Source organism: Egretta garzetta, unplaced genomic scaffold (assembly GCF_000687185.1).
Source record: "Egretta garzetta isolate BGI_Z169 unplaced genomic scaffold, ASM68718v1 scaffold130, whole genome shotgun sequence".
Lineage (NCBI taxonomy): Eukaryota > Metazoa > Chordata > Aves > Pelecaniformes > Ardeidae > Egretta > Egretta garzetta.
This window is the reverse complement of record NW_009258284.1, coordinates 220,597-244,013: the sequence shown is the minus strand read 5'-3', so window position 1 is coordinate 244,013 and position 23,417 is coordinate 220,597. Positions and strand designations below refer to the sequence as shown.

General features: G+C 37.7%; 1 protein-coding gene across 4 annotated transcripts in view; it reads right to left on the bottom strand.

Moving 5' to 3' along the window:
* The window catches only part of NVL (nuclear VCP like), a 46,975-nt gene that overhangs the window by 10,423 nt on the left and 13,135 nt on the right, over positions 1-23,417 (bottom strand). For all 4 annotated transcript variants that reach the window (XM_035892409.1, XM_035892423.1, XM_009637053.2 and 1 more), the window contains exons 13-21: positions 22,624-22,894; positions 20,141-20,359; positions 19,415-19,519; positions 18,591-18,653; positions 17,206-17,325; positions 15,266-15,365; positions 7,265-7,371; positions 3,520-3,596; positions 1,962-2,050 (exon numbers count right to left, since the gene is read on the bottom strand). In XM_035892409.1, coding sequence (XP_035748302.1) covers positions 1,962-2,050; positions 3,520-3,596; positions 7,265-7,371; positions 15,266-15,365; positions 17,206-17,325; positions 18,591-18,653; positions 19,415-19,519; positions 20,141-20,359; positions 22,624-22,894 — 1,151 coding nt within the window. The remainder of the gene's footprint in view (positions 1-1,961; positions 2,051-3,519; positions 3,597-7,264; positions 7,372-15,265; positions 15,366-17,205; positions 17,326-18,590; positions 18,654-19,414; positions 19,520-20,140; positions 20,360-22,623; positions 22,895-23,417) is intronic.

Below are 23,417 nucleotides of genomic sequence, written 5' to 3'. Positions count from 1 at the left end.
CTGAAAGATGATTAAGGGATATGAATAGAGCATAAGGTTTAATGGTCACTTTTCAGGACAGGGAACAGGCAGCAGTGGGGTCCCACTCTGGTATTGGTGCTGAAAGCAGTTTTATTCAGCATCTTCAACAGTGGTTTGGAAAAGGGAGCCAGAAGTGGAACTCTTCTGGGCAGTCAAATGCTGGGCCAATGATAAGGAACTCCAGAGGTATTTGATAAAACTGAAAGTCTGCCCACTCTTTCTCCCCCCCCCGCCCCCGGCCAAGCTGCACTATCTGGCAACGCCCAGACTGCAATGACTCACATGATCAGCTCTGCCAGGACTGTTAAAAAAGTTGGAAGCAGAATTTATGGATTCTTCTACCACAAAGAAGATACCTTTCAGTAGAAGAAAAGTCCCTTCAAGCAAATCACTACTAAGCATTAAAAACCCCCACATCCCTGAATTTATTCCAGAGGGAAACCATCAGGTATAACAAGAAAGTTGCACTGGAGTTTCTACAAGATAGAAAGGAACAGCCCTCAGCTCAGGCAGGTGATTGCAAGGTACTGACTGCCAAGGACACACAGCACCCATCTACAGTCACATAGAGAGCCTGGGAGGGGAGTCAGTTGTGCATGTCCTGTGGTAACACTGAAGGAAGACATTCTCCAGTCTGTGTACACACACTACTCTTTAATATATAAATGAGCAAGGCGTCAGATTGGAAACCACCTTACACACTTTCATACCAGCCAGGGCTGACATCATGGAAGCCCAAATCCAAGGACACCCCCAACAAGCAGCTGCTATCAACATGGAAATCAAGCTACACATATATTATGGACTTGCTGGCTGCCAGCCCATCCATACAGTAAATGCTTAGGCTGCAATCCTAAATGTGAAGGCTGAATTCAAGTGATTAACATCTTTGATCAAGCCTGCTGTATTCTAGATAATTACAAAAACAAACAGGATAAATTCAGAAATTTTCATCTGTTGTATGAAAGTTTTTATAGTTTGTTTCTTTTTTCCCCCCCCTCTAAAAGAACATGCTAGCTCCCTCAAAACAAGAATACAAACATTCTGCTTTCTTAACCTGCTGTTGTTAAAAACCAGATGAGACTGGATATGTACCAGATCAAAAAGAATGATTCAAAGCCATTAAAATTCCATCGTGCATAATGAAAGCCTAATATGTTTTCCAAGGATTGTCATCTAAAAAGTCACAATTCCATCTTAGCTTTGCGTTTTGACTTAAGGGTAAAATAATAAATTAAATTACTGGGAAAAAAATGTAGATGCACACATTTTATGTAAGAGTTTCAATTTCCAATTACATTTTCCTATCTGCACAGAAAAAAGAAATTAAAAACCAGGAAAATACAACTTAAAAGTGCAGAGAGCCCTGGAAAGGGCAGACATTGTACTTCAAACAATCTGTAACTTTCTGTGAAAGTCCTGGCAAGAGCCACCGATGAGCTAAACGCCCAAGATAAAAAACAGCACTCAGATTTTTCCTGGCACCATTACTACTAGATGCATGTATTCAGTTACACAATACAATTGCGTGCCAAAGGTATGTGATCAGTATGTGCAGTTACAACTATACTCAAATCTGCAAATAAATCAGTATAATTAGTTTTGATAGCGATATGGAAGTTTGGCAAAGATGTATTCCATCTAGTATACAAATTGTCAGTTTATACGATCATTTAACGCAAACTTTTCTTTAAGGTTACAAGGTTCGATTCTTTTAGAAAGAAAATTTATGCTGAACCTCCAAGCGTAACTGTTTTTTGCATCTAGTCCAAAGATGCTTATGTGTTCTTGAAACAAATCTGACTTAATTTTTGTTTGGCTCAGAAGTCATCCATCATGTATTAAGCGCACACCTTTATGCTTGTCGTGAACTACCTTAAAACTTTACATTCCATTTATCTGCTCGCTGTTCAGTTAAGATTTTTGTAAAGCTTTCTTACCTTTCTTGCTTTTAGTATTCTGCAGGGCCATCTCCTGTCTCAATGCGCAAATTGAAGCCTCACGCACTAGAGCGGAAAGGTCTGCCCCTCTACCATAGACACAAAGAGAATGGGTTATTTTTAGGATAAATTTCTCTGCCTTTTGCTGATGGCATATAGAAATGCAAGACGCTACAAGTGATGGTAAGAGCCTGGTTGTGCTGTCATAAAGGTTCATCTTAAGAACATTGGAAAGAGGTCCAAGGACTACCCAGTGCTGCAACCTTTATTATGGAATCACATCCATAATTGTAGCCACAGATTAAGATCAAATAAATGAGAAGCAAGGGAAGAGGCAAAAACCCCACCCAGCATCCTTGAAAATGCCAAAGGATTAATTAATATTGTGTCACTTGGTGGGGATATGATACATTTCTTTTTGTATCAGTCTTATGAAAGATTCAAATGGAATCACCCATTATTGCCTTGCTCGAAGCTGGATCAACAGTTAATTGCACATACTTTTAAAATAAGAGTATCCACAAAGCATGGTCAGATCATTCTAAATATATCTAAATATTTGTTTCCAGTTTCCAGCTGTTGTACCAGTTTGAAGACTTGTGAAAAGTTCAAGTCATTGAACCAAAGAAAATTTTCACAATTAACTCTCCATGCTTCATCTGGGGATGCTAGGAATACCACTATTTTTAAAATAACAAAAAACCAAACAAGCAAAAATCCCCACAAACAAAAAACCAAAACACAAACCAACCCAAACACAACAAAACAAAACAAAAAACCCGACCCCAAAACCCACACTCCCCCCCCTCCCCCGCCCAAAAATGACAGTGAGCAAAAGGGGCAGAGAAAGAAAAAGCACTCATCTTTCCCAAGTATGAAACAATGACAAACTAAAACTCGTTACTGGCAATAGCCTCCATTTCTAAGATTCAAAACTAATACTGTGACAAGCAGCACATCATAAACTTTATCTTCTGTGAATTCCAGAAAATCACTATTAATAAATCATTTAATAGATGAAAGCTTTTTGAAGGTTTGTAGAACACAATTGCAAATTATTCTGACAGATACAGCTATCAAGCTTTCCTAAAAAACACACCTTGGTATTCCCAAAGCACAAATTGAAATAGGCCCTCATTACTTGATCAAACACATTGCTTTCAACTGTGTGACAAAACAAGTTGGTTACGGTTGTTTAACCAATTTGCTTTCATCATCATTGTGTATGGGTTCACAACTCAGAGGGCTCTTCTGTCCTCGGATTATGCAAGAATTACAAAATAAAACAAAGCAAAGCCAAGAGGCCTCTACTGATCTGCATTTGCAACATGAAGAGGACTATTCCAGATGAAAAAGACACTAGCACCGATATATTCCTGCGAACTCCTTGGGAAAAAGCACAAGTGAATGCAAGAAAAATAGCATAAGGGAAAAGGCTTACAAACCCTGAAAGTTAAGAGATCCTCTTAATAACAACAACATAACACACATTACCACGCACCAGAGGACTGTTGGCACTGTACATTAAATATTAAAGTCAGAACTGGAAGCTACTCACGTATAACAATCACAATGTTGACTGTACGCAATTTCTTCAAGGTTTACATCAGTATCTAGTGGAGGCCGGGTACCACCCTAAAGGAGTTTAGATAATAAAAAGAAGATAAGAAACCCCTGGGGTTTTTGTTTGTTTGTTTGTTTTTGTTTTAAACTTCCCATCCCTGAAGTGATTAAGTTTCATCAGTCAGGAAACACCATTGAACATTATAAACTACACTTGAAACCAGCCAACAACATTTTCAAATGGTGTAAGCATGGAAGTCTCCCTCAGACAACAGTAAAGCAGTATCATGGTAGTACAGAGATTCTAGGTGCCTACAAGTATCAAGCAACGCCTGAGTTTAGACATGAAAGGACACTTTTTTTATACCATTTATATAATTCTGCCAGAAAATAATTTGACAGAAATGCACAGGTTCATACAGTTCTTTTCTGACTTCTTCAGGTGAACTAATAGACCACATACCTATAATACCTTCAAGAGAAAAAATAAAATGTATAGTAACTAGCAAGTTAAAGCCCTTGAATACCTAACAGACAGTAGAATTGTCAAGGACTAGGCAGAGAGAGTAGGGGAGCAATCGTGAACGAGTCTTCGATAGAATACCAGTTAGATAGGGGGGAAAAAAACCCAACAAACAGACAAAGGAACAGCCTGATTTTGAAGCATCTTGAAAGGAGAGACTTTAACCTGGAAACAAGGAAGCCTCGTGTAATTTCATATGGAATACTTTCAGTAATTGTTGTATGAGACTGCAAGCCAGAGAGACACCTTCTCTGCTAACAAGAAATGTTTCACCTATTGCTTTCAGTAGCAACACAGGTTGGGCATTTCACCCAACACAGGTGGGATGATCTGCCTGCTCTGGAGACAAGCTCAGCAGTACGTGCACCAGGGAGGCTGATACGGCTTGCAGGAATATACACACACTCGTAACTTCAACATGCGAAGACATGCTTCTCTTGCATAACTAATATGCAATTTGAAAATGACTGATTTGTACAAGTTAACTGAAATAAAAGTCTTTCACAACAAAGCTTCGACCCACATCCAGGCTGTCTGTCTTCCTTACAACCTATTCTTCCCCCTAACTCCCTTTCCTGCTTCTCATGCTGCCTTCATAAGCATCCAAGTTTTCCCCCTTAGCAGCAATTCTGTTTTCACATTCTGTGCATGTATTCCTCAGGGATTTCTGGGAGTGCATACCGTCACCCAGAAGCCACTTACATCTGCACCAAAAATTTTGCTTTATCTAGGCCTGAGCATATATTTAAGCAAGCGTTCCTGTACATGGATTTTTCAAATTTCCTTACCTAAAACGCATGGATGAAGTCTGACAAAACCCAAGGTATTTCAATTAATTTAACATCTTTTCCTCTCTCCATATTCCATATTCTTTTTCCAGATAACTCCTATATATTTTTAAAGAAAATAACAACCTATTTCTTGTTCTTAACACTAGAAATAAAAATATTTGCCTAGCTTTTTGAGAACTCTGGTGACTGCAGAAGTAGTAAAGTGAGAACAGCACCAGCCTCCTCATTAAATGAACGTGGAAACGTGTGAGGAAGACTCATTCAGAGAGTGTTTGCATCTCATTTCTGCTGGTGTCTTAACTAAGAGCTGAGAAAAAGAATTCATTAAATACCACCTCATTCACTACAAAGGTTTGTAACCAAAATATTAGGACTCGTATGAATTCAGTATGCATGCAAGTATCTGGCATTCCAAAAATAACATGCCCTGATAACCAAGGACAGGATCCACAGGAACCAAGCTGGTAAACACTATGCAATGCGTTGCTTGTATCACAAGAAAGCCCATAATCAGATAAGGCCACAACAAAGTTGGTTTGTCAGCAGAAGACAAATAAGCTCTGATAACAGGATGACAACAAGGTTACATCACATGTGCCACTCCTCTTGGTGTTATCCCAACAGGAAGACAGACTATAGCCACAAAGATTCCCAGAAGGAGGGAGCAAAGACATATTTCGGCAACCTTGCCCAACATTTATGGCAGCTGAAGTAAGCACAATTCTGAACTGTTTGATTCTTAAGGGAAATCTGGAAAATGGTTCTCTCTGACAACCATCGCCCATAAAGAGGAAGCCAAGAGATGAAGTGAGGACTCAGCACAGAGTTCCTTATCCTTGGTGTTGCACACAAATGATCCTGGCCCTACCACTTGGCTGCAAGCATCTTGGTGACTGTGTGTGGCTGTGAGAGCGAGTGAAATCTGTGAGAGCGCGAGATAAATCAGTTTTGTTTAATACCACCTTCCACTCCCATGAAGTCTTGCACCAAGCTTTGCTGCACTATTTTCCTACACCACTAATTACAGTGAGAGCACTTGAGACAGTTACAAATCTCCAAATATTCTCTAGCAAAAATTAGGGCAAGCAAGGCTCAACGCCTGTATTTTAAAAAACAGAGCAGATGTAAACTCTGTACCAAAATCCTTCTGCTCTGTTTAGACAGTCTAGTTACTGACCCTTACTACCCATTTCCTCCAGAAGAAGGTTGTTTGTATTAAGTCAGAACAATCATATAAGCCCAATTTTTAAAGAACACTTTGAATTATCTTTAAAAATAAATTGTTAAAATAAAAGATATAATTCCTTACGGTATGTTTGAAAAATGATTCATGGATGTTACACTGAGATTCTCCATAGGTCTTCTAAAAGACAACCACCTTCAAGAATAGGATTGTAAAAAGTTTTAATTGAAATATTTTTATAAAAACTAGGAACCATAAACTGATCTACTGCTAATAGCAAATGGGGGCATACTTACTTTTTTTTTTTTCTATGAAGTAATGCATAGAACAAATGAAGGAAAGTCTAACATCCTGAACTTGTAATGAGAGCCTGACTTGAACAACTATTTTGGCATGAAAGGACATGCTTGAATGAATCCTCACTTTCCGAGTTCTCCTATGGGATTAACTATTGCCTACACCACAACTTTATGCTTATGCAAGAGTGAATTATCTCTTTTACAAATTTGCTAAATATTTTTTGCCACACTTTTCATAATACAGCGCTATCTTTTCTCTATAGTGAAGACTTGGTCTCCTTTGCAGCTCAAAAAAAAATCTGATAGGACACCTGCTCTTAACAATCAATGCTGATCTACTGGAAAAAGTAGGAAATATCAAAGTAATTCATAACACTTTGTGTGTTCTTTCTTTAAGGCCTTGATTACTGCTGTACCACACTTAGAGAAATATTCAAATAGAATTCTATAATCCAAATATCTGAAGTGTCAGATTGTGCCATTAACCACAGGGAGGACCTATGGAGGCAGGTATCTTTCACATTTACTATGACCTACACTCTCTATCATCACAAGCTTCCTTTAATCCTAAAGGCAATTAAATGTCATAATTACTGTTGAGCAAATACAGCTGGAGCTAGTGAATCATTTTGGTGAATGTGTGGAACCCCCCCCCAAAAAAGCTTACAAAACACTTCTAGGCCCATTACTCACACAGACAGGAATCTTTTAATTAAATCTATTCAAACTGTGACTATAAAGGCAGCAGTTTCTATGTTTAACAGGTTTGCCGTACAAGATTTATCAACCCCTTACAGTCTCGGAGCAAATTTAACAGCAGATGTGGCTGATGGTTTGTTTTTATGGCATCATGGGTTTTATGAGACAGGATCCTGCAATACTCTGTAAAATATAATTTATATTCCAACAAGCTTCAAGATAAGGATTTATTTTCAAATACTCACTTTGGTGATGGTCTTTAAAATAGCAAGTCGATCTTCAGGTGGTGGCAAACCCACATAAAGCGTTTTATCCAGTCTACCAGGACGCAGGATAGCTGGGTCAATTATATCTTAGGGAGGGGGAAAAAAAAAAAGAAAAAAAAAGAAAAAATTACCTAGAGATGAGATACACCCTTAGGAAAGTGTACACATGAGGAGGAATATATGCATACTTGTACCTAGATTCAAAGAAGCATTTGTGCCATGATGTGAATCTCTGACCATTGAAATAGCTGACTGAAATAGTTTCATCTCCGTCAAGTAGGAGCCCCTGTTACCTAGTACAGTTAAGCCACATCTGCTCAACGATAGCTCATAAATACCAGCTTCATCTCTTCACAGATGAAGACAACTCTGTCTTTGGCAATACAGTACTCGAACATTCTTACTGTCATACCTAGCATGGTCAAGTGAGGAATTCCACATTAATTCAAAACAAGGGGAAAAAATGCTTCCAAGTTTGTTTGTTGGAAGGAACTTTACCCATATTAACCACTGCGAATCTGCTTGAAAGGCACAGTGATAAATTAAGAACAACAAGTACACAGGGCCAATCGTAAGCACCCATATGCAAACTTAATTTCACTGGTCATTGCATTTCTACTACTTACTCATTTACTGACTGGTAAAATAGGAAACTCCTGAAAACACAAAATACAGCTGCAAAGTACAGAATTTGTCTCCCAGGAAGAGTTCTTCCAAAACTCCAAATTTTATTATGTGTGGAAAAGTAGGAAACCAAAAGCATCACAAATGTTTCTGGAAAACCATTCAGAACTTAAATGTTACAGAAACGTCTAGCAGCCTTTTAGGACCACAGGCTTCAATACTGAATATCCACAAACAGTAAGTCAGGATATAAATACTATGGACTGTTGATATAACAACAGATACAAACCAGCCATATAACCTGGGAAAGACCTCAATTCCTGTCCATATTTCAGCATAAACTGCCTGGATGATGTTTCTAAATGTTTCGTGGTGCCCCATCTACCAGAAACCATGATGGTATTACTTGCTCTATTTCACCAAGGGATTCTAATAATCCATATCGTACACGTGAACAGAAATGAGAACAGTGAAGCCACAAAAGCACCCACAGAAGATATAAAGAAAATTGTCCTTTCAGTGAAACAGACTTTTTTGAAGTCTGACAATTCTATAGATGTGTTAGATAGCTATTGCAAGAACCTTGTCCAAAAGTAACAGTTGAAAGTTACACTTAAGTCTTAAGCTGGAAACTATCAAGGACTCCAGATGAAGCTGTCAACATCCTTATAATCACTACATCCTCTTGACAGAATGTGGCTAACAGACAAACTACATGCATTATTATATATTAAAGGTGAAGGTCTGGGAAAAGTTAAGCTGTTAATCCTTACTGTACAGATGTTTAGTAGAAAACAAAACAAAAACAAGCCCCCCAAACCTCAGAACAGTAGCATGGAAGCACAGCTATCCCTTTTTTGCTAAAGAAAAGTTTGCTTAACTCTGTCAAGACTCCAGCTACCTGATCCTACCACAACATTGTCTTGATTCACTTTTTACAGATACACAGTTTTGTTCAAGTTACTCTCTCACCTATGCTTAAAGGACAAAAAGTAGAATGAGATGCATACGTTGTTTCACTGTCTTTTTCTTGGACAAAAGCAAATTTTTTTTCCAAGATACAGCAGTCATGGCCAGAGGCATCTATGTGAGCAAATACCAGCTATTGTGAATGCGACAAGAATGGTGAGGAAAAAAAGGAAGAACTTCATGTATTATGTTAATCCAGACCAGATGAAACAAGGGTTAAACAGGATCCCTGCCATGGCAGGCCTACACAGAAACATCTATCTTTTAAGTCTGTGCACAGGGCCATATGGTACTTTATCTTGCTTTTAGCACAAGTGCACTTTCCTGTTTTTGTGCCTCTATAGACGGAAGACTTGCCATATTATTAAGATGAGATGACTAAGTTCGCTCAACAGATCAATTATAAACATCAAAACAAATACTCTCAATAGGGATTGCATTACAACACCATGCACTTGATAACTTCCCCATTCTAAAGTTTGAAAACCTCTTTAAAAATATTAACCTTGATATGGAAAAGACTGTTTCCATTTTGCATGCTGAGAACATGGTACTCGTCACCTGTTTGTCCAACAACACAAAATTAGCAATCCAGTCTAAAGATCCATTCATCCATTTGTATGTAAATGATTACATTGCCCATATTCAAAGAGTTACCACAACTCATGCTAACTCAATAAGCTGAAGTGATGGTGGTTTGCAATGAGGAGACCATACTGAAGTTTAAAACGCAGATCTACACTCCCCGTCTCCTTATGAGTCAATTCACTTCACTCTGCTGCTTCAGGCCTGAGCCTGAAGTGCTTGAAAATTTGAGTCACATAACACAGAAATTAGTATTTACTCATTGGTCAAACTCACTCATTAGATGCACTTCATATCTGTTCACAGAACTGAATAATGCTCCCCTTTTAGGAATCTCAAAGCATTCCATCCTGATAAATCATGATGTTCTCTCCCTATCTATTATCTTGAAACTTATCTAAACAGATAGTTTAGGTACATTTAGCATTTTGATGAAATTAAGGTAGTTATCGTAGATACCTCTTTCAAAGCCTATTATTATCTCTCAAGGTTGAAAGCGAAACATGGAAATGTGGTAATACACACCACTTCTTTTCCAAGCAGTTCTCATGGAGAGAATATACCTCTGTTAAGAGAAAAGTCTAGTTAAGTTTGTCTTGGTTTTCTGATATAGTCAATGGTGTTGACTATGTCCTTAGAAGACAGTAGTACCATTTTCCAAATAATTTGGCAAAATTGCATAAGACATCATTTAGAGTACATCCATTCCTTGCTTTGTTTTTAAAGGTTAAAACAGCCACTTGCCTCTAGAGAATTATGTACCATTTCAGTTTGTTACACTGCTCTCTGAACTACTGTAAAATTATATCCTCTTCATTAAATTCTATTGAAAATATCTTTGCATACATCCCTATAATGTGACATTCTATTGTTCTGTAATGATATCTATTACTCTTACCCTCATTTCCAGTTGATTATTCATGTCTTATCTCAACTGTACAAGAGTTAACATTTACGAAAGCTCAGTGCATACCAGCAACAAAGACTATTGTGCTGAGCCCATCAAACTTCTCTCCTATACTCACTACAGCTTTAAAAATGGTATTTGAAGTATACAAGATCTAGGTCCTCACATCTGTGATGTTCTGGAATGTAGCCTCAGAAGCCCTAAAAGGTTTTCCAAGACTCCAGATGAACACTCCAGTTAATAACTTTGCTTCCACACAGCAAACAAACTCCACTAAAGTTACTGTGAAAGATATGTGACATTCAAGGGCTGGTGAAATGCAGAAATATACTTTGTGTGAGTTAGAACTATGATGAAAGAAGTTGTTCCATGCCTCACATATTAGGTGCTTTTCTTAGATCTTATCTTGCCTTTAATTCAGCAACATGTATAAACAGGTATAAACATAACAAACAAAAAACCCAAACCAAAACTGTAATTATTGTCAGAGACTGAAGATTATTTTTTTTCTGTGTTTCAAAACATGTGGTTCAGGTGAATAACTCTAGAAAACTAACAAAAACTTGATAAAGAAAAATAGAACACACTGAAACTAGGGCCATGCTCTAAGTACAATGGGAAATCTGCAAGAATTTTAAAAAGCTAGAGAAGAAGACCATGGATAAAAGCAAAGACAACATCACAATTTACGTCAAACTGAAATCACTATCAGTTTGTGGCATTTCACTGATTTCTTTTCTGTTTCCTCAGGCTACACACAATTCCTTAGATCCCATGGTAAATGCTGCTGATGCCTTGGTCAGCATTTCTCTAAAGAGTTTATAAATGTTCAAAGCCTGAGGAAGTAAAAAAAGAGCAGAAAGCAGCAGTATCCAAAACTGAAACTCACACTGGTAACTAGAAAATTGTGGGAAATTACAGACTTCAGTTAACAGTGGTGATTGATGGTTTTGTAAGTATTCAGTCCAGATTTGGCGAAGGAAGCAGACTGAAAATGAACGTAATGATTTTGACCCATAAAGTTTCTAACAGGACATGGCATTTCTGTCTTTTTTTTTTTTTTCCGCCTCCCCTCTCTCTCTTTTTAATGACACTGAGTGCTTTAAAAGTTTAATCCTCTTCAGACAAAGTTAGACATTGGTTCTGCATTTAGGTGGAAAGAGATTGAGTTGGGAATACTGCATCCCTGCTGATTTAGCAGTAGTCAAGAAAGATCTACAGAGGACTTTCAAAGTCACTGAGTAAGTGCAAAACACATTCAAACATCCTACTTTTAAGGGCAGATCAAAGGCTTATTTCAGCAGTGCCAGAATAAGAATTACCACATGCAGACTGCATATGATAAACAAAGGAACCAATCTATTGTGCCTGCCCTTTTGGCAAAAGGGGAATTACAGTGTTCTAAGTCCTTAAAGGCTATTATAAAAAAAGAATTTGGCAGTCTTCAGCCACAGGGTACATAAAACACCACCATTTCACAAAAATACCTTGTCACACGTGCTAACACCTCACTGGATCAACTGTGCCAGGAACATACCTTGATGCCAAAACTGGTTGAGCCACTGCTACCCTACTGATAGTACTATTATTCTTTATAATAATAATAGTAATAATATTAATATTTTAATGAGAAGACTCTTCTTTTGGCACCATGGTCTCTGCAACTACAATGCCAACAACATACACCAATAGTCATGAGCAGTAACAGCAGCCAACTATAAAAGCTACTACACATACAGACATGCTAGAAGAGAAGCCATTTTCTCTCCTATTAAATTATACTAACATGGATTAAAAAAGATGAGATAGCACACTTCATAATACTTGCCCCGTGGAAGGCTTCAGGAAGTTCTGCTGGGGCACATGTATTATTTACATTACACAACCCCCAGCACCTCTATTCAACATAACTAGGACAGAAAATTCTTTCATACAAATGTCAGACTTATACGCAAAAGAGCTTTTCAGGCACCACAACTCTTACTGTCTGCAGGAATAATTCAAATATATTAGCCAGTATAAGCTATGGTTCTCCTAGAGGTTTCTGCTTGGAGATTTCGTCCTTAGGGTGGTAAGAGTGCTTTACTAGCACAGACTTTACTGTTCTCTACCTGCAGTGTGCTCCTATTAAGTACATAGACCATACTAACAAAATTGAATTTGGTGAACGCCTGCCTCTTCCTAAACCCCATAAACGGTGAATAAACTACACAAGAGAAAAATCAATTTCTCCAGTTTAACCATAATTTCAGTAGAAGTTGTTCTAATAAAAGCTGCATCAATTGGAAACAATATTTCTTCACACATACAAACGCAGATATCGCAGCAAAAGTTTGTAGTTTAAACCTATCTAAAGTGTTATTCGTACACACAGCTGATATCCTTCTGAAGCAAGACATCAATCTTATCCAAACTGCATAGACAATTGCCTCCTCTAGCAAAAGCTGGATGTGCCAAGCTTTGCCATTCAGAAAAAAATATTTTATCGTGTTGGCAAAACAACTCCTTTATCGAGATATAATTAAGAATTATACAAAGAATTTGAAGATATATTTATACCCTTCAATTTGATGATTATATTTGTTATCCCTCCTTTGCGTTTTCTTTAGATTTGGCATTTTTACCTCAGATTTGCTTTTTTCATCAATGTCATTGTCTAGTAACACACCACTGAGTTCATGCCTTACAAATTCCCCAGCTTCCCTCAAATATTAGTTCAACCCTCATTACTCAGGAAAGTTTTGTAATTTTAACTATTCTGGTATAGTAAAACAGTACATCTACCACTGCAGCTGAACAAGGCAACGGTAACTTTTTAAAACTGAAAAAAAAAAAAAAAAATCCCCAAAGCATTCCCACGGTACTTTATACCAACATAATGGTAAAATTGCATCCAGCATAAGGCTTATAAAGGGATGGATTAACAATTGCACAGATACCTATTTCATATAGGCATGAAAATGAGACCCATAAGCAAGTACTGAATTAGCGTAAATCTAAATCCAGCAAAGCTGGGAATTAGGACAAACCTGCCACACACAAGTACTCATATCTTGAAATTAACACCTGAGCAGCATTTACTCTAAACTGGCCCTTGTAAAGCTACTAAACTACTTGCTCTTGGCTGCCTCTACGAGAGGAGTCATTAGCTGAGAACAGTGTCACATACACACACTGGCCCTAAAAGTCTTCACCCCACGTATACGAGTGGTACACCTGAGGCGGCACCGCAGGAAGTCAAGCTGGGTATCTCCTCAACTTCAGAAGTGTTGGAATTCACACCCCAAGCTACCAGTCAGAGAGAACGATGAGTTTACTGTCATCAGGAGTTAGATATGAAGCCCTTCAGAAACACTGACAAATAAGGCTGCTTGGTACAAACACTGGCACTAGCACAACAATTTAGTGAGAGATCTCTTTCCTAAGGCAACATGATGACACCAATAGTAACACCCTGGGTACATCCAACTGTATCTATATATAGATGTGCTACATTGTATAACCTTATTCTCTTTCCTGCATTGGATTACATAGGTCAGAATCATCAAGCTCATGCCAGGAAAACTTACCACTTTAAGTCAAAGAATTTCTACAAGCAGATACAGATTTAAGCATCCACTGCTCATCCTTCACCATGTAAAAAGCTTGATAGTCTGACGTGGTGCAAAGAATTCAGGAAACAGGAAAATTTTCCTCAAAAATCTTTTGACAGTTGGAAAAAAACCAAACACACCTCATAGTTGCCTATTTTAGGTGATTTCAGATGGAGATATCCAGGACTCAAGCAATCTGTCAAATATTTTAACTTTCTCATCTTCCAATTTATATCCAAAGTAGCTATGCTACTGTTTTTCCCTGTTAAGCCATTTCTCATCAGAATTACACAACTTGTCCTTACTTAATACATGCAGGTATGAAACAACTAACTGTAACTTGTCGTTATTAGTAATTTTACCAAATACCTGCTCTAGGTGCAAAGGTTCTTTCCAAAATTCTGGCACCTACACCAGTATGGCTTTACCAAGATAGACTGGTAACCCTGTATTTAAATTCAGTTGCAATATTGCGAAAAATGCTCATAACCAAGGAAGTGCAACAGCTTTATGCATACGTGTCTTCTTATACTGACAACAAATTTTTTTACTTCTAACTCTCAGCATCTGATGGGAGTTCAAATTCAGGAAGAGACAAGTTTCTTGCCACGCATAAAACACAAGACTTCTCCATAATACCAAAAAAAAAGAAAAGGGCAGAAAGTTGGTTGTAATACACACGATTTTTGTAAAGTAGATGTCAGTGTTTAGCTTATTAACTAAGATGATGCTGCAGGAATTACAAAAGCTACCAAAAACTGAAGAGCCAGCAAGGGAGCAGACAGCTGTCAGTATCAAAGCTTGCAGAACATGAGGGAACAGCAGAATAACTTCAGGCTGAGGGAATAGAGTTTGGAACGTGAAGCACAGGAAGCAAACGATAAGCAAATGGAAAAATAATTTAAAATGAGACAGATGCCTTAATATTGAGACCAGCAGAAAACTATAAGGTTGTTTTGCAAAGAAAAATCAATGCAAGTAGCAAAAAAATTACATAATTTATGTTTCAGTTCTTTTATGTTCCAAGGACATAATCCAAAGTCCAATTAAGTCAAAGGTCTTTCAAAGCATTTTACAGCAATGGTATCAGGTGCTAATTAAGACACATTTTATAGAGGTTGCTCCATCTCACACTGTCACAAGAACGTGGAACAAATTAGTTGATCAGAAAGGTCTGGATTTGAGGAGACACTGTAATTTTAAGTACAGAACAAGGTTATAGAATTCAAGTATGTAAGGAACAGATTAATTCATCAGAAGAGAACCAAGGGTGTCTGACCTCTCTTGTTTATGGGTCCTTACCTGGCCTGTTTGTGGCAGCCATAATGAAAACCTGCTGACGATTCTCCAGACCATCCATCTCTGTGAGTAACTGGTTAACTACTCGGACACTGGCTCCTGACTTTAAAAGGAGAAATTTGCCAACAAAATTGAAGAAACAGTGGGAATGTGAATATTTCAAAGCAAAACAAACAAAAAATCTACTAGCTCCCTGCCCTGAAATACTATCCAAAGAAAAAGTTTCTTTTTTTCGCTTTTAATGTAGCTGCATTCTGGATTTCTACTATCGTATTTTTAGCTTGTTTCCACCCCAAATTCTACCCCTATGCACCCACCACACATTTTAACATATGACAAACCTTTTCTTTCCCATTAAGGATGAAGGACTCAAAGAAGTGTATATAGATATTTGTACTAATCATTCTCCCATCTATCTCAACAAGAACACCCAAAACTTCTCAATATTCAGGCTTTGAAAAAAATTAAAAATTTTTCCAAATATCTAAACCTCTGAATTAATACTTTCAGCAGCTGAGCTACGCATAGTTAAATGTTAACTCCATAATACTGACAACCTATAACCAAACTCAATAGCTTAATCTGAATTTCATTCTAGAGTTGGGGAGCCAGAGAGAGAAACAAAGCACAGGAGCTGGAGTTCAATTATGCAGTAAAACTGCTGGATGATTTTCAAGAATGTTGTTCTAGGTGTTACTGTTTGATTTTAAACATACAAAAATATAAATGCACTTATGGATAACTATAGTATGTGGTGAAAACGCACATAGGTCTCAAAAAGCCAATGGGAACACCAAACAACCCTGAGTCTCAATTATGAATCCCAAGGATTGTCACCACTATCACAGCCTGAGTAATAAAGTCACCAGCCTCCTGCCCCGACAGTACCTCTACATGGTTAAAGGAGGTTGTGAACAGCAGGGGTGAGCTTCTAGGCACCAAGCTGCTGCTGCCTGCTGCTGCTACAGAAGTGAAATATAGCGAGGCCAAAGCCCACTTGTTCCCACTCCTCGGCTACCATCTATGCCTACTGTGGTGCCTAGTACTGGACACCTTCTTTTATGGCTCTGTGGGAACCACCACCCCAGGACACCCAAGAAGTCAAGTCTGAACTTTTCATCTTGGCTATCTTTCATAGGAAGTGAAGTATGCAGGTTTGGAAGACAAAGCACAATTCAGAAACAGTTGATCAAACTTCTCCTCTCCTATGAACTTGAACTACAGCAGTCTGTCTGTTAAAGTCATTGATGGCAATATCTGAACAGTACTGTGCTCAACTCATCCATTGAAAAAAAAGCATCTGTTCTTTCAGTCATCAACTGCATGCACCAGTACAGTATCATAAAGCAGATGTACTTCCTCTACACAAAAAACAAAGAGGCTCTCCTTTCAACATGCTCACAGTTTGCACCGGTACCGCCCCACCAGAAGCAAAGTTAACCCTAGGTGTAGGTAGTTCCTATTCCAAAACAACAACAAAAAAAATCAAGACAGAGGAAAACTTCACAGGTGGAATAGCTCTGAAGTCTAATGCATTCCACTTATGCTCCTGCCTCAAGTATTTTCATGACCCAGTTCACATTGTTCAAATAAATACATACTTCATGCAAGCACTACAGTTGCGTACTGGTGTCAGGATTTGGCTGGTGTCAAGATTTGGCCATAAATTAAACATGTATCTTTTCCTACAGCTCTACACAGCCAAGTTGGTGGATATACGTACATTCTCTGGATTTTTTTTTCTACATATGCATACTAAAAAAAAGTATTAAGCTTTATAAAATTCGACCAACATATTTTTCCTCAAATATGAGAAAGCCTATCAAATTGTTTTTCTTGGAAGCCACTGAATGCAATACCCAGGTACTTCTGTTGCTAGCACAATGCCACAAAAGCTACAGCTGAGATGATTTATTTATGGAGATATTTTAAGACAGACTCACTTCACGGTCGGACCTCCGAGGGCACAAAGCATCAACTTCATCAAAAAATATAACACAAGGGGCTGAATTCCTGGCACGCTGGAATACCTGACGTACAGCACGTTCACTTTCACCAACATACTAAAACAAATGACAAATCACAGTGAAACAATGTAAGACATGAAGATTCTGCTTGAAAAAAAAATATTAAAAAATCACATTTTAAACACTATTTGAGGTACTTTGCAAGGGAGATGTGCAACCTGCTAACCAGTTTACTTCAGGTAACAGTCTGTTACCTCCATTTTCTTACTGATCAAGATTTACATGGGAACTAGTTGTCACTAGCTCACTTTTGACAGTTTGCAGTACATTCACAGTTTAATAGAATTCCTACTTTCTGGGGAATAAATCTAACTCACCACCATTCTGCTGATGAGAATTAATAAATACTACCTTCATTAAGGACCTTGTTGTTCTTCAGCTGTTCATAAACAAACCCAGTGAGCAATCTGAACACAGTGAACACCTGAAGTTCATACAGTAGCTGCCTGAAGACAGGGGGCCTGGGGGTAGGGAACTGAAAAGTAAGCCAGAATTTCACTTTGAACAGCGAATTGCAGGGGCAGGGGTTGCCAAGTTGTAAATGCAAACACTTAATTTTTTCCAAACAACATGTTTTGACACAATTTATGTCTTAACACAGTCTCTGAATCACAGCCAGACATTTCCTCTTTACTCCACAAGGAAATAGGGCTCCTCATTAACTTAGAGTTACTGATAAACAGATGTGGGCTGCAGCTGCCTCGCTCAGTTCAACAGAGTCTCTTAACTCTAAAAGGGACTGAAGTTATATCACAACACTTCTATGTCCAGCACTTCAAAGATTCAGACTGCAGCACTTTATTTATTGTCATTAAAAACCACTCTGATCAACTAAAATAACACATTGCTTTCCAAGGCTTCGAACTTCCATTAAGAAGCTAGAATGACTGGCAAAAGACATTCCTGAACTTGAAACTTGAAAACTTTATTTTGCTTAGTGAAAGTGGCTGATTTGCAGTTACTAATCACCAATTATTCTCACTGTAGATTTGAATTTTTTTTCTTTTTCCTGATCTACATAAAATCAACGATGCATGTAGTTCATCATTTAGAAATCCTGCTTCAGTCAAGAAGGCTCCATCTGCCAGGTAATTTAAACCAAGATATATCCTTGAACTACCCAGATAGCTTTTTTTCTTTTCACATGAACAACTTCCCTGTTAAAAAAAAACTTTAAGCAGAGTTAAATGAGGCAACTTCAGTTGCACCAGTATCAGTTTTGTAATTATCAGGAATCCTGCTTACCACACACTTTGGACAGGGATTCCATAAATAACAAAAGCACAATGATTAATGCATACCATATTTAGCAGTTCAGGACCTTTCACAGATATGAAGTTCAGTCCAGACTCATTTGCCACGGCCTATCAAAAAGGGAAAGACATTTTTCATGTTTTCTTTGATTCCATCCACGGAGTGGTAACCAAACTTAAGGGAAGGAGCATAGTTATCAACTGTTTCTAAAACACAGAGAACAGTACAAAGTATAACTATATGCAATTAAGAGAGGGGGAATTTAGCAGGGTGCCCTCACTCTTTAATAAGGCAGTGTTCCAGATTCACAGCCCACCCCTCTCCCCCATGTTAGGTGAAGAATTCTCAATAATTAGTGGGAGCTAAGAGATATTCAACTACGCAAGAAGATTTGAAGACAAAGATGAGTGACACTCTGGAAACTTTCAGGAATATCTGCATTCACATGGGGAAGCCATAAGAACTAAGATACTCCAGGAGAAGGGGAAAAAAAAAAAAAGTATTTTCAGTAAGGTAATTATAATAAACAAAAATATGTAAATATAATACAGTGTAGACTACTTCAAAATACATAATTTAAAGTAAAATATTCCATAGTGTGGTTATCTAACAGAGTTTCTTCCCAATTTTGCTACTTTTTTCTTAACCAGCTTAATTCTGTCAAGTTTTGCAGTAATTCCCTCTCAGTTCAAGCAAAATTGTAACTTTCTGACAAGAAATTTAGCACAAAGGCCCAAATTTAATTTTCTGATGAGAAGTGGTGCAAATGCCCAACTTCTGGCAGTATCATCCAGACTCAGTCACTCCTACAAAAGCATCCACTTCAAGAAGATTCTCCAGGATTTTTAAACATGTTTAGAAAATGTATTACCTTAGCTAACAGGGTTTTGCCACACCCGGGAGGCCCTGCAAGCAGGACACCAGCTGGAGTAGTCAGGCCCAGAGCTTTAAACTGCTCTGGGTTTCGCACAGGTGCCTATAAAAGAAATCATCATAGTTATCTGTGACAAAAAACTAACATGAAACTTTTCATTTCAATTACAGTTGGATGAAAAATCGTTCTTTATTCCAATTCTTTATAGGCTAAAAGAACAAAACAGTCAATCAGCATCTTACTGTCTTGTACTGATAAGTAATCCAAAATGGGAGAAGTATCATTATTCAGAGGCAAACATTTTATTTACCTAAGTTCTCATCTTAAGGTGTTAGTATTAAGTATCCCTCTCACTGGCAGCAAGACTGCTAACCTTCCAGCTAAGTAGTCTCTTTGTGTGGCAGTTGTGTAACTAAGGTTATCAGTACAAAACTTTCAGAATACTTAAGATTCACCAATAATGAACATACTGAAAACTGAGATCATGAATACAGTAAGTGAAACTTTAAATACATGCACCAGACTTGTAACAAATTTGAAAGCAAATTACAGAAGTCTGACTATTTTAAATGAAGACATTACAAAATTTCTAGTTTGTAGCATGTTAGAACTCACGTTCAGCACATTATACCTTAAATAAATATTATAAACCAAACAAGCACAGTTACATTTCCTGCACAGGGGGAAGTGCAAAAAATCTTTGAAAGTAAGGTTAAGACATACCAATATTGCCATAGTCAGCTCCTCCCGAACATCCTCCAGGGCTCCGATATCTGCCCATGTCACATCAGGAATTGTGACAAAGCCTTCTCTCTTGGCAGAGGGTTGCACTGATGACAGTGAAACAATAAAATCATTCATCTCAATGCACAGCTTCTGCAGCTGCTCCTCAGGCAAGGGGTCTTGCTTCTTTAGCAAATCCAAAAGTCTCTGCAGTTCGTCCTTAGGGTACACGGAAAGGGAGAGAAAAAGATCATGCACTGCATCAGATTTCAAGAATAATTGTTAAAAGCTTTTCCAAAGCAATACTTTCTTCAACTGTATTATTAATTACTATAAAACAAATTGTTATGTACAATACACATAACGTATAAGAACATTAAAAATTTACATTCATGATAAAAATGTTCCAGGAAAGCACTACGTACATTTAACACTTGTGAAAGCACTGAGCTGACAAGACTACAGTCTTGATTTAGATACTACAGAAACAGAGCTATAGCACATCTATTTTGTCTTCAGATTCTTCCTACTGCTTCTCCCACACTGGTTAGAAGAAAGTTCTTTCCATGCTGAAATTTCCAAATTACATATTAAGTATATGTATTTATTCTGGTTTTAGTAAGAAATTGGTCTCAAGAGAAAGTGAGTAACTCTGCTGAACAGCAAAATTTCAGCAATTTGTGGAATATTCATTTACATATAAACCCTTAAAACTCTTAACAGACACACACACACTTTTATATTATAAACTTTTATTTAACCTAATCTGATTTTTAAATCATCAACTCATAAAATTGATAAAGTTTGGGAAAACAGAACAGAGATACAGGGTAATGCTTTTCAGCACTGTCAAATCTTGCAGACCACAGCACCACAGGCAGGTAAGTTCCAATTTCCCCAATCAGTTCCTTATTGGGGACGCTATCTAAGAAAATACTTATCAAAAAACTTTATACCGTCACAAAATAAATACATCCCAGTTCTAATATGGGAAGGCAATATCAAAGCAAACTGATATTGCACCACAAGTAAAACTATACCAGAATTTTCATTATAAGCTAGAGGGAGAGAAAAAAAAAAAAAAGTAAAAACCTCTGTTAAGTTTCCACATTTTTCCTACAGCAGCATATGGGAGAAGTATCACTTCCTACTTGTTACAACTAAGAGAACTCTACAACTGACCACAAAGAAACAGAAGTGTTTATAATGCCTGGTGCTCCTTTTAAAGCCTCCCTCCTCTTCTTAACAGAACCATTAAGGGAAACTCTGAAATAGCCAAGACCACTGGGTTTGTTTACTTGAATTGTGTGAATTATTTTAAAGGGGTTTGTATGTTTATTTTTCCATTATAAACATAATATAACGGTTTTAATGACAATACCCTGTATTAGACTATGTCAACCTCTTGCCAGCTATCAAAACATGGCTCTGTTAGGATTAGACTTCCTCATTCTCGATAACCCCTTTGATCATGGTGATGTTGATAAAAGCTGCAACTACCTGCCCCTCCCCGCTTTCTTTTGGCTACATCAGGCCCCAGGAAACATGGGGAGGTATGCAGTTACTCTAATACAAAGGCTTACTACAGCTTTTTACACTGTTTTTTGTTAATTACAGTAACAGTTTTCTTTGACAGTCCCTCTAAAATCAGAATCTGAGTACAATGTGGATTTAAAACCACTTCTCCAGACAAATCTTTAGGAATCTTACACATAATGAAGGCGCATCAAATTTTGAGAAGTAGGGCTGAGAATTTCTATACAAAAATGTTCTGGTTCACTGATCAATGCATGTTACTTGGGCCACAGAATAATTCTGGCAGGCAAAATGCTACTTTTCTGCAACAGAGTTCCAGCTGTACTGCACATTAACAGCTCAAGTCACATTGCTAACCCAACTTTTCTACTGCATAAATACCTCTTCCTCAAACTTGTTATAGGTACTAGACACCACATGCGATTTACCCCAAGTAATCGCATAGCTTGAGGGGAAAATGTAAACTGCATAAATACTTCTAGACTTTGGAGAACTGTAACTATACTATGGCAGTGAAGAGCCCCAGGCATCATAATATTTCACTGAGGGCACAGCAAACAGCTTGTTAAAACTCAGTGCAAGTCTGATATTCTTACAATTCTCTTACAGTCAATACACTTTTGAAGAGAGATAGAGCCACTTATTTAACCTCTGGTCTGCTAGAAAACAAAACAACACAACAGAAACAACAACAATGAAAACCAAGGGAAAAACCACACCTTGTATAAAACATTAACATGATTTTTAGATGTGGGTTTTGGGAGCCACTTACTCAGATCCATTATATGGGTCATTAGGAGTTAAGCTTCTGGTTTAGGAGCTGATATTTCTAAATTTAACATTACATTGGTCATAGTTCTTTACGGATTTATGAGCAATAACTTTCACAACTATAAAATGTCTCAGTTCTTAAGATATTAGAGGCACGTGTGTCAAGGAACAAATACCTTAGGAGGAAGTTCTAGTTGTTTGGTATCCTCTTCCACCAGGATGTCTGTTCCTATTCCTTTGCTTTCTTCAGCTTTGTTTCCTCCAGCGTGTATGTGTTTTCTTTCCTGCTTCTCAGATTTTATCAGGACCCTGTTCACTGTGCACATAGCTGCCTCACGACAAAGTGCCATCAGATCAGCACCTACATAACCCGGAGTCAGCCGTGCTAAATGATGAAATTCAAAGGACTCCGGGAGCTTAAGTTTTCGACACAAAGTCCGAAGAATTCTAATCAAGTAGGGAGAAAAAAGAAAAACAAAATAAAGATGAAGCTATGGCTTTTTTTATTTTCATATGAAAACAAGAAGCATTGATTTAAGGTCTCTTTCAGTCCACATGAACTGAAGTAGTAAAATGGGAACAGTTTTCACTCAACTAGGAAGCAACCCACACTGAAACCCACAAAACTATGCTATGTATTTCCTTTCACTTCTTAAACGAATTCCAACAGTATCAACCAGGCAATGTCCATCAGTGGGTAAAAGCTAGTTTTGCTGAAACTAAATATTACAGATTCCTTAAACCTTAGTTTATTATTCAAAATGGACAGAGTAGATCTCAGAGCATACTGCAGAGATGCACACAAGTTATCCATTGAGATACTTAACGTTGTATTCCTAACAACCTTAGTCTGCATTGTCTGTTCCATCCCACTTTATTTATTGAAGAACATCCACAACAAACTGTAGTGCAAGGAGCAAATGAAATCAGACTGTGTGAGCAGCTCTGTCTTTTAATCTTCATTGTCTTT